Source organism: Silurus meridionalis, chromosome 6 (assembly GCF_014805685.1).
Source record: "Silurus meridionalis isolate SWU-2019-XX chromosome 6, ASM1480568v1, whole genome shotgun sequence".
NCBI lineage: Eukaryota > Metazoa > Chordata > Actinopteri > Siluriformes > Siluridae > Silurus > Silurus meridionalis.
In genome coordinates, this window is record NC_060889.1 from 5,456,732 (window position 1) to 5,469,231 (window position 12,500).

Genomic DNA, 12,500 nt, shown 5'->3' on the forward strand with positions numbered 1-12,500 from the left:
TATCAGTACAGTCACATGATTGTGAGTTTCTGATTGGCTGATGAAGGCCCGCCCTTGTTGAGGCACTGGAGACTGACCTGAACTTTGTGGCCTGCGTCTCCACGGTGACGGAGAAGCCGAGGATGCTGGAGGTGTTTCTGCAGGTAGGGTAGACATGATACCTGCAGGACAAACAACACACATGTAGAAGAATGACAGGAGATGAAGGAGGAGAGAAAGATCTGACCTACAACTCACCCCAGAGTCTCTTTAGTCCTGAGGAAATCAAAGCACGGCTCCTCCATGTGCATCTGTCTCACACACACACACACACACACACACACACACCACACACACACATTAAAACTGAGATTTATAGGCCATACCCCTTCATAATCGATAACGCAGAGGCCACACCCCTTTACTAACAACTCAGAGGCCACACCCCTTCATTAATAATGAATTCTAAAGGCCACACCCCTCCATTTATGATAACCCAGTCACATCTCTTAATTATGATTTAGAGGCCACGCCCCTTTATGAGGCCACACCACTTAGTTATTGATACATTAGAGGTGACACCCCTTTTATTAATAACTAATAGACCACACCCTTAATTAAGTATGACTCAGAGGCCACACCTTCATTAATAATGAATTCTAAAGGCCACACCCTCCATTTATGATAACCCAGTCACATCTCTTAATTATGATTTAGAGGCCACGCCCCTTTATGAGGCCACACCACTTAGTTATTGATACATTAGAGGTGACACCCCTTTTATTAATAACTAATAGACCACACCCCTTAATTAAGTATGACTCAGAGGCCACACCCCCTTCGTTACTGATACCTCTAAGGCCACACACCTTTATTAATAATAAATAATAAAGGGGTGTGGCCTCTGAGTTATTAGTAATGATAACTCAGAGGCCACACCCCCTTCATTAGCACTCAGGTAAGCAGTAAGGTAGATTGCTAAGCTGCTGTAACACACACTTGGACAATGACACACACTCACCACCAGCAGCTCCATCAGTGTGTGTTCTCGCAGGTTCTTGGCTCCAGACTGAAACACACAGCAATAAAGTGAACTGAATTCCAACATGACTGTAACTACATTAGTTTTACATTCAATCATCCTAAATGATAATAATAATAATAATAATAATAATAATAATAATAATAATAATAATAATAACACTGAGTGTGCACCTGATAATAAACAGTGACTTCAGAATTGGCATCTGCTTTATTAAGAGATTTCACTTTACACACACTGCGTGTCTGCGGCAGCTCCACCACCATGAACTGAACAGGAACTTCTGCTGACAACTTCCTGTACTGTAGTTTACTGAAACACACACACACACACACATACACACACCATGTGAAGACACTGTATAGATCAGTTTAACTTTAATAATGAACCTGTCCAGATGTCACTCACTGTGTGAGGTGGTTCAGAAAGTCCACAGCCTCCTGCAGAAATGAGACACACGGAGACAGTCATTCATGTACTATGGATCACTGTCCCTCCTGCCTCACCCTGTCCCCTCCTATCCCATCCTGTCTTCTCCTGCCTCATCCTCTCCCCTCCTGTCTCATCCTGTCCCCTCCTGCCTCATCCTGTCCCCTCCTGCCTCATCCTCTCCCCTCCTGTCTCATCCTGTCCCCTCCTGCCTCACCATATCCCTGCCTGTCTCATCCTGTCCCCTCCTGCCTCATCCTCTCCCCTCCTGTCTTATCCTGTCCCCTCCTGCCTCACCAAATCCCTGCCTGTCCTATCATGTCCTGCTTGTCAATCAGCACCTGGTACTGTTTCTAGCTCCTCCCACTTACTCAGAGTAGGATCTGTGAGACAGTGACAGATCTACATGAAGTTCACATTACCTAGCTCCAGCAGTCAGAAGTATGGTGGCGTAAGCATCAATGAATTCTTCTCACATGCTGCTTTATAAGGCCTTCATAAAGATGTGAGCTTATAATGAAACAGGTGTATAAACAATTTAATAATGCTAGCGGGCCACACCCCTTTCTCCATGGTCCCTACTCCTCTCAGACACTCTGAGCAGTGTGTGTGTGTGTGTGTGTGTGTGTGTGTGTACCGTGCGAGTGAGGTTCCCCTGCACCAGTCCCTCAGCATAAAGCTCCTCCTTAAATCTGCACACAAACTCCATCAGCTCGTCCACAGTGATCCCCTCCACCACGGCCTGGAGCTTCTGCACCACTGACCACCGCTCCGCCTCCAGGATCAACAACCGCACGTCCCTGCATACACACGCACCATCATTATCTTCATATTATTATCTCCATCATCATCTTTAACATAATAATTTTCTTCATCATCATCATATTATTACTATTATTATTATTCGTCATCATCTTCATAATTCACAACTAAAACTCTGGTTTAGTTATTTCCTGTGCTAATCAGGTAGCTAGCAGAGGTGTGTGTGTGTGTGTGTGTGTGTGTGTGTGTGTGTGTGTGTGTGTGTGTGTGTGTGTGTGTAAAGAGAGTAAACACACTTACTTGGAGAGTTTCTCCGGCTTTATCAGAATGTTAAAGTACGATTTCTTCAGCTGCTCTGTGAACATGAGGAAGACGTCCTGCGGTGCTGAGAAATCCGCCAGATGTTCCACAATCAGGTCAAAGAGCAGCTGCACAGTGAACATAAGCAAGTTCACATTCAAGGTCATTCACCAATGCTTACAATGAGAAGGAGTGAAATCCATGTAGAAAGAAATGAGAAATGGTGGATAAGTGGGATGATGATGATGAAAATGAAAAAGTGTGTTTGTAATTATGTATGTTTGTGTAATTGCATGTGTGTGTTAGTGTGTGTGTAAGTGCATGTGTGTGAATGTGTGTAACTTTGTGAATGTCTGTGTAAGTGTATGCATGTGTTAGTGTGTGTGTGTGTGTGTGTGTGTGTGTGTGAGTGAATGTGTGTGTATGTGTAAGTGAATGTCTGTGTGTGTGTGTGTGTGTGTGTGTGTGTGTGTGTGTGTCTATGTGTGTGTATGTGTGTCTGTGTGTGTGTAAGTGTGTGTGTGTGAATGTATAAGTGAATGTGTGTGTGTGTGTGTGTCTATGTGTGTGTATGTGTGTCTGTGTGTGTGTAAGTGAATGTGTGTGTGTGTGTGTGTGTAAGTGAATCTGTGTGTAAGTGAATCTGTGTGTGCATGTGTGTGTATGTATGTGTATGTGTGTGTGTGTGTCTATGTGTGTATGTGTGTGTGTGTGTGTAAGTGTGTGTGTGTGTGAATGTATAAGTGAATGTGTGTTTATGTGTGTGTAAGTGAATGTCTGTGTGTGTGTGTGTGTGTGTGTGTCTGTGTGTGTGTGTGTGAATGTGTATAAGTGAATGTGTGTGTGTATATGTGTAAGTGAATGTCTGTGTGTGTGTGTGTGTGTGTGTCTATGTGTGTATGTGTGTGTAAGTGAATGTGTGTGTGTGTGTAAGTGAATCTGTGTGTGTATGTGTGTGTGTGTGTCTATGTGTGTATGTGTGTCTGTGTGTGTGTATGTGTGTGTGTGAATGTGTATAAGTAAATGTGTGTGTGTGTATGTGTGTAAGTGAATGTCTGTGTGTGTGTGTGTGTGTCTGTGTGTGTGTGTATGTGTGTAAGTGAATCTGTGTGTATGTGTGTGTGTGTGTGTCTGTGTAAGTGAATGTGTGTGTGTCTGTGTGTGTGTGCGCGTGCGTGCATGTGTGTGTGTGTAAGTGAATCTGTGTGTGCGCATGTGTGTGTGTGTGTGTCTGTGTGTGTGTGTGTGTGCGCGCATGTGTGTGTGTCTCACCCGTAGTTTATGGTTGAACCTTTGACCTTGATGACGAGTCCGTGTTCCTCTGCTGTGAGTTTGTACTCGAGCTGAGCCACGTCTGCCTCATACGCCGGCTCAGACACGTTATACAACAACACGTTCACAAACACGTCAAACAGAACCAGACTGAGGGAGAGACACAGGGGACAGAGAGTGAGACAGTGTGAGAGAGAGAGAGAGAGAGAGAGAGAGAGAGAGAGAGAGAGAGAGAGTAAGATGGCGAGACAGTGAGGTGAAAGAGAGAGTGAGACAATGAGAGAGACAGTAAGAGAGACAGAATGAGACAGTGAGAGAAGAGAATGAGAAAGACAGAGTGAGACAGTGTGAGAGAGAGTGAGTGAGAGAGAGACAATGAGAGAGAGACAGAGACACAGTGAGAGCAACAGTGAGACAGTGAGAGAGAGAAGGAGAAAGACAGAGTGAGACAGTGAGAGAGACAGTGAGACAGTGAGAGAAGAAGGAGAAAGACAGAGTGAGACAGTGAGAGGGACAGTGAGACAGTGAGAGAGAATGAGAAAGACAGAGAGACAGTAAAAGGGACAGTGAGACAGTGAGAGAGAATGAGAAAGACAGAGTGAGACAGTGAGAGAGACAGTGAGACAGTGAGAGAGAAGTTAAAAGACAGAGTGAGACAGAGGGAGGGACAGTGAGACAGTGAGAGAGAGAAGGAGAAAGACAGAGTGAGACAGTGAGAGGGACAGTATGACAGTGAGAGAGAATGAGAAAGACAGAGTGAGACAGTGAGAGGGACAGTGAGAGAGAAGGAGAAAGACAGAGTGAGACAGTAAGAGGGACAGTGAGACAGTGAGAGAGGAGAAAGACAGAGTGAGACAGTGAGACAGTGAGAGAGAGAAGGAGAAAGACAGAGTGAGACAGTGAGAGGGACAGTGAGACAGTAAAGACATGACCATATATTCATTATAAAGTGATAAAGTCTACACCTACTTCTTAGGGGACTCCTGAATCAGGGGGGAGATGAGATGAAACCACACATAGGCTGAGTAAGAGAAAGAGTTACATTTCTGACTATTTGTTTGAAGGTGTCAGAATTAAACCTTCAGTTACCATGACAACCAGTATCAGCGCTAACATTAACTACACTAGCTAGCAACACAGCTTAGCATGCAGGGTGTCAGGGTGACACACACACACACACACACACACACACACACACACACACACACACACACACACATATATACCTTTAGGGATTTTGAATTTGTTGTCTTTCCTGTACCACACACACCCTCGATCAGAGTCACTGACTTTAACCGGAAACTCTGAGTCATCAGAGTCCAGGGGGCTGAGGGTAAAATCCGTCGCTGAGGGGACACACACACATACACGCACGCGCACACACACGCACGCACGCACGCACGCACGCACGCACACACACACACGTGGGCCATGTGTAAGTGAGTGTTTTGGTATGAGTGTCAAGTCAAGTTTATTTCTATTGCGCTTTTTACAACAGACATTGTCTCAAAGCAGCTTTACAGATTTAAGAGTGTGTGTGTGTGTGTGTGTGTGTGTGTGTGTGTGTGTTACTCACCAATGAACTGGTTTTCAGCAGGAAGATGAAAGTCTGAGTTCAGTTCGAAGTCTGAGGCCCAGCGATCGCTCCACTGCTGCTGGATATCTGCACAACAGCACTACATTAGCATGCTAACACACACTCTAGCCTAACACACACACACACACACACACACACACACACACACACACACACACACACACACACCTCGACGCTGTACTGAGTGCCGAACCACTTCTCCTGTAGAGGACAGAGACCCTCGTGTTCCGGAGACAACAGCAGTAAGTTCACTCTATCTGGAGTGAGGAGATTTAGGACGGAGCCGATCACCTGATATAAATACAGCGTTAGCACTCAGTTCTATATCCTTCTTATTATTAAGCTGAATCAGACTAGCAAGACTGCTAATGTGTGTTTACCTCAGGATCGAACTGGAACAGCAGCTGATCTCCTGTCAGGAAATCCTCTTTAGCAAACAGATGCATATTTTCACACACATCCTCCACGTACTCGATGGGATCTGTCTACACACACACACACACACACACACACACACACACACACAATAAGCACTAACATTTACAACTGATTCACACACACTGTTGAATGCTAGTGTAGGAAAGCTAATTAGCGTACCTGTTCCTGGTAGCGGAACTCGTTAGCTTCGATTCTCTGGATTTCCTCATAAATTCTTTAAGAGAAACAGAACAGAACCTATTGGACGTGCGCGATTACTTCATGCGAGTGTGTCACGTGACCACAGCAGATACTTACCTGCACTGAGGACCGAGACGCTGCAGCATCTTCACGTACTGAAACACCAGATCAGCCACCTGCACACCAATGACACCTTCAACTACACCTCAATTACATTTTCAATATCACCTTAATTACACCATAATTACACCTCAATCACACCTTCAACTACACATCAACTACACCTCAATGACACCTTCAACTACACCTCAATTACATTTTCAATATCACCTTAATAACACCACAATTACACCTCAATGACACCTTCAACTACACCTCAACTACACCTCAATGACACCTTCAACTACACCTCAACTACACCTCAATGACACCTTCAACTACACCTCAAATACATTTTCAATTACACCTTAATTACACCTTCAACTACACCTCAATTACAGTCAATTACACCTCAATTAAAATTTTAATTACCTATTCAATTACACCTTTATTACATCTTCAACTACACATTCAGTTACACCTTAATTACATATTCAATTACACCTTTAACTACACCTCAATTACACCTTCAACTACACCTCAATTACATTTTTTAATTACATCTTCAACTACATGGTCAACTACACCTTAATTACACCTTCAACTACACCTCAATTACGTTTTTAATTACAACTCAATTACACCTTCAACTACACCTCAGTTACGTTTTTAATTACAACTCAATTACACCTTCAACTACACCTCAGTTACGCCTTAATTACACCTTCAACTACACCTCAATTACGTTTTTAATTACAACTCAATTACACCTTCAACTACACCTCAGTTACGTCTTAATTACACCTTCAACTACACCTCAATTACGTTTTTAATTACAACTCAATTACACCTTCAACTACACCTCAGTTACGTCTTAATTACACCTTCAACTACACCTCAATTACACCTTCAACTACACCTCAATTACATTTTCAATTACATATTCAGTTACACCTTAATTACATCTTCAACTACACCGCAATTATACCACCAATTAGACCCCAATTGCAATGTCAACTACATCTTCAACTACACCGAAGATACACCTTCAAGTACACCTCAATTACACCATCAACTACACCTCAATTGTACTTTTAACTACACCTCAATTACACCCTTAACTACACCTTCAACTACACCTGAATTACACCTTCGACTACACCTGAATTACACCTTTAACTACACTGCAATTATACCACCAACTAGACCTCAATTACGTCAACTATCAACTACACCTCAATTACACCTTCAACTACACCTGAGTGTCTGTATGTAGTGTCCCCATGTAATGCACACCTGGTAGAAGTTCTGGAACCCCTGGTCAGTGAGTGTGATGTTAATGCTGAAGATGGAGTAGGTGGAGTTCTGATCAAACCCTGTCTCACTGTTACCACCATACAGAGCCAAGGCCCAGCACCTACACACACAGAAACACACACACATGTACAAAAGAAAGATGCAAAAATAATGTGTGTGTGTGTGTGTGTGTGTGTGTGTGTGTGTAAGAGACGTACTTTTTCCGGAGCAGAGACAGGATGCTGCCAACTCCCTCATGACCGATAAGCCAGGAGAGATAGTGTAACGGCTTCACCCTATAGCACACACACACACACACACACACACACACACACACACACACACACAGGTAGGGTTTGAGCAATATACATCAAAACATTTTCCTTACAAACTAATACTAAAGGACAGGTGAAGAGGACAGGTGAGGGCAGGTGAAAAGGACAGGTGAGGGCAGGTGAAGAAGACAGGTGAGGGCAGGTGAAGAGGACAGGTGGGCAGGTAAAGAGGACAGGTGAGGGCAGGTGAAGAGGACAGGTGAGGACAAGTGAAGAAGACAGGTGAGGGCAGGTGAAGAGGACAGGTGGGCAGGTAAAGAGGACAGGTAAGGGCAGGTGAAGAGGACAGGTGAGGGCTGGTGAAAAGGATAGGTGAGGGCTGGTGAAAAGGATAGGTGAGGGCAGGTGAAGAGGACAGGTGAGGGCTGGTGAAAAGGACAGGTGAGGGCAGGTGAAGAGGACAGGTGAGGGCAGGTGAAGAGGACAGGTGAGGGCTGGTGAAAAGGATAGGTGAGGGCAGGTGAAGAGGACAGGTGAGGGCAGGTGAAGAGGACAGGTGAGGGCAGGTGAAGACAGCTGAGGGCTGATGAAGATCACAGGTGAGGGCAGGTGAAGAAGACAGGTGAAGAGGACAAAACTGAAGTTAATGATGGCATGGGGAAGGAGCTTAGTGCAGTGATCTCAGGTAAAGCTATAATTGATGAACTCACCTGTAGTGTTTCTCCTGGGGAGGTAACGCCCAGCTGATAGTGAGGGAGTGCTCTTTTCTCACAGGTACCACTGCAACACACACACACACACATCATTGTGGATTGAGACACGCCACAGTGGACAGACGGTGAAATATATCATGTACTGTGTGTGTGTGTGTGTGTGTGTGTGTGTGTGTGTGTGTGTGTGGATTGGGACACGCCCACATTCCTTTACCTCTGTAGAGTTTGTTAAAGGCCGGAGTGTTGAAGGGCTCCAGCAGGTGTGAGAATTCAGGGTGGGGTAAACCACTAGAACGTCACACACACACACACACACACACACACACACACACACACACACACACACACACAGCACTGTTACTGTTATTACTCCTCTGGATCCTCTCAAGGTTTATTTTTATTATTATTATTATTCAAGAAAAAAATAAAGAATAAAAATAAAGAAAACAGAAGAAGGGAAATCATCTCTCAGGCCGTGTCCTAACAGCCCTCAGTGCACTTCTGCTACTCACTTGTTAGGGACACTGCTGAAGATCTCTCTGACCCACTGCTCCAGTGTGTCCAGCGTCTCTGAGGGACAGAGGACAGGAGACACACGTTAGGGGTAACGTGCTCCCTGGGACAAAAGACTTGGGTCACACTTGAAGTGCTAGCAGCTAGCTAGGGCAAATACTGATTAGCAAGTGTGTGTAGCACAGAAATGAGATGTTAGCATTAGCATACTTGCCTTTAGACTGCACGGCTAGCGTCATGTAGTGAGCGGAGTAGTGCCTCTTCCAAAACTTTCTCAGACGCTTGTACACGTTTATCTTGTTTTTCTTCGGCTCTGTCTTCAGCGTCTGTGTGTTCCCTAGCACAATAAAATACACAGCGTCTAGACTACAGCATTTATATTTGGGACACAGCCCAAAACAGGTCTGTTAGCATAAAGAGCACGTTAGCAAACAAAAATAAAAGAATTGCAAAGAGAGAGACGGGAAGATGAGTGTGTGAGGGGGACACGCCCCAGGGGGGAAAGTTACCCCAGAGGAACTTGGCCATGGGGTGATGAGGCCTAGCCAGACTGCCGAACAGCATCTCCTTACGGTGCGAGTCCGAGGGCTTCGCTAACTGGAACTCTACAACTCACACACACACACACACACACACACACACTGTATAACATGTTTATACAAATGGTCCCTGTCCGTTAATGATATGCTAATAAGATGTTAATAACATGCTAATGTGTGGTCACAGTGCCTAATGCAGGTTCTCACCGCTGTCCACTGCCTCCACTTCCCTCTCAATAGCATCTCTGATCATCAGGGGGCAGATGAAGAACTGAGCCCACCTGAAACACAACACACCTCACAGTGAGTCCTGATCTACATCTAATCTAACCTACAGTCCTGATTCTAATCTACAGCCCTGACTCTAATCTGATTCTGACTCTAATCTACAGTCCTGATTCTAATCTACAGCCCTGACTCTAATCTGATTCTGACTCTAATCTACAGTCCTGATTCTAATCTACAGCCCTGATTCTAATCTGATTCTGAGTCTAATCTACAGTCCAGATTCTAATTTACAGCCCTGACTGTAATCTGATTCTGAGTCTAATCTACAGTCCAGATTCCAATTTACAGTTTTGACTCTAATCTACAGCTCTTACTCCAATCTCTAAAAATCTGACTCTATTTCATGTTTCAGACTCTAATCCACGACTCGAGGTGCGTTTACTTTGCGAGTCAGGTGTGATGGACCTGCTGTACCTATCGAGTGCTTCTCGAAATCTCTTCCTCTGCACGTCGAACTGGAACACGGTCCTCTCACAGTCGGTGGAGGCGTTATCACTGCCGCCATGTTTCTTCAGGAACGCATCAAATCCGTTCTCACACGGGTATTTCTCACTGCCCATAAACACCACTGACACACACACACACACACACACACACACACACACACAAGACCGGTGTTATGATTTAGGACACAGCCCATGTAATTCAGCTCCATGTACAGAGATTAGGGAATGTTCTGGAACTGCAGTGAGGACTTTAGATACAGCAGGAAATCTGGAGCTACAGTAGAGACTACAGAGATCACAGAAGGTTCCACACGCTAACAAGATGCAGTGAGAACTAAGAGCAGAGATTAGAGCAGTACTGAGGAGAACAGGAGAGCATTCAGGACGAGGCCTGAACCTACAGAACATTCACACTGGATCAACTGCACACTTCAGTTTGCCTTATGGAACACTTATGGAACTCTTATGGAACACTTATGGAACTCTTATGGAACACTTATGGAACACTTATGGAACACGTCCTGAAGAAACCCCTGGATTTTTTTTGTTATCTTTTAAACTGAAATCAAATCCCTGCACCGAGGGACAGAATGATAGAATGATGGAGTGAGAGTGAGAGATGTAGTGATAGTACTGATGTAGACGAGTGAACACTCACTGTGTTCCAGAAAATGTGCAAGTCCAGGCAGGTCATCAGGGTCACTGAAACTCCCCACACTGATACACAGGGCTGCTGCTGACTGTTTCACACACACACACACACACACACACACACACACACACACACACACACACACACACGTTAGCATATATGCTAGCCATCCTGTGGTCCATTTTATAGTTTAAGATGAACTAGTGTGTGTGTGTGTGTGTGTGTGTGTGTGTGTGTGTGTGTGTGTGTGAGAAATGTCACTGACCTGTTTCACTGAATTCTTCTTCTTCACCTCCCTCTCCTCATCCTCACTGTCCTGCTCATCATCATCATTTTCCTCTGACTCATCACCTGTTCCCTCTCCTGAACCATCCTCCTCTTCTTCCTCATCTTCCTCCTCTTCTTCCTCCTCTATCTCCTCTTCTTCCTCCTCGTCATCATCCTCATCCTCATCTGATTTCCTTTCAGAGCTGCTGAAGTCTGAGATCAGCAAAGCACGAAGGCCATTATTTAACTCAATATACCTGAGAGAGAAAAAGAAAAGACATTTTCAGAGACAGACAGAGAGAGGGCAGACAGAGAGAAGACAGACAAGGTGAAGACAGACAGACAGAGAGAAGACAGACAGACAGGGAGAAGGCAGACAGAGACAAGACAGACAGGCAGACAGAGAGAAGGCAAACAGGGAGAAGGCAGACAGAAGACAGACAAACACACAGACAGAGAGAGGACAGACAGGCAGACAGAGAGAAGACAGACAGGCAGACAGACAGAGAGAAGGAGACAGACAGACAGGGAGAAGGGAGACACAGAGAAGACAGATAGGCAGACAGACAGAGAGAAGACAGACAGACAGACAGGCAGACAGAGAGAAGACAGACAGGCAGACAGACAGAGAGAAGACAGACAGACAGACAGACAGACAGGCAGACAGACAGACAGAGAGAAGACAGACAGAGAAGACAGACAGAGAGACAGGCAGACAGAGAGAAGACAGGCAGACAGACAGAGAAAAGACAGACAGAGAGAAGACAGACAGGCAGACAGAGAGAAGACAGGCATGCAGACAGAGAGAAGACAGACAGAGAGAAGACGGCAGGCAGACAGAGAGAAGACAGACAGAGAGAAGATAGACAGGCAGACAGAGAGAAGACAAACAGACAGGCAGACAGATAGATAGAAGACAGACAGGCAGACAGATGGCTAGAAGACAGGCAGTGAGGAGTAAATATGAGAGGACATGTGATAGAAATATGATCTGTAGTCGTCTACTGTCCTGTAACCAGAAACCTGCAGTGAGATGAGTGAAGCTCTCTCCACTTCCTGTTCCCCCCTGTCCTTATTTGGTCATTGTTTCCTGTCCTGTTGATTCCTTCATTAATCTGTTCTAAATGTTCTGAAGGCTCTCACTCCTCCTTCAGCACAGATAAGTGAGGTGGTACCTGTACTGTTTGGGGTCACTGGGTGATTTGATGATGTCATCGTCCCCTCGGTTCTCCGGCTGTACCAGGCTGGGGTTTGGTTCTGCTCGGTCCGGAGCAGCGCTCTGAACCGACACACTCTGCTTCGACTTACTGTGCATCTCACCACCGCCAAGTGTGTACTACCCCCAGAGAGAGAGAGAGAGAGTGAGAGAGAGAGAGAGAGAGAGAGAGAGTGAGAGAGAGAGAGAGAGAGAGA

The 12,500-nt window shown here is 45.2% G+C and overlaps 1 protein-coding gene across 1 annotated transcript in view; it reads right to left on the bottom strand.

Moving 5' to 3' along the window:
- nrd1a (nardilysin a (N-arginine dibasic convertase)) overlaps nt 1-12,500 on the bottom strand; it is a 14,903-nt gene that overhangs the window by 1,670 nt on the left and 733 nt on the right. The window contains 28 exon segments of the mRNA XM_046851581.1: nt 78-161; nt 238-290; nt 1,001-1,048; nt 1,195-1,333; nt 1,430-1,461; nt 2,088-2,250; nt 2,513-2,640; nt 3,785-3,804; nt 3,807-3,934; nt 4,754-4,805; nt 5,011-5,130; nt 5,361-5,448; nt 5,550-5,672; nt 5,762-5,866; nt 5,979-6,033; nt 6,117-6,175; nt 7,395-7,515; nt 7,613-7,690; nt 8,380-8,449; nt 8,597-8,670; nt 8,895-8,952; nt 9,110-9,232; nt 9,405-9,500; nt 9,642-9,715; nt 10,137-10,290; nt 10,827-10,908; nt 11,086-11,344; nt 12,263-12,423. Coding sequence (XP_046707537.1) covers nt 78-161; nt 238-290; nt 1,001-1,048; nt 1,195-1,333; nt 1,430-1,461; nt 2,088-2,250; nt 2,513-2,640; nt 3,785-3,804; nt 3,807-3,934; nt 4,754-4,805; nt 5,011-5,130; nt 5,361-5,448; nt 5,550-5,672; nt 5,762-5,866; nt 5,979-6,033; nt 6,117-6,175; nt 7,395-7,515; nt 7,613-7,690; nt 8,380-8,449; nt 8,597-8,670; nt 8,895-8,952; nt 9,110-9,232; nt 9,405-9,500; nt 9,642-9,715; nt 10,137-10,290; nt 10,827-10,908; nt 11,086-11,344; nt 12,263-12,423 — 2,747 coding nt within the window.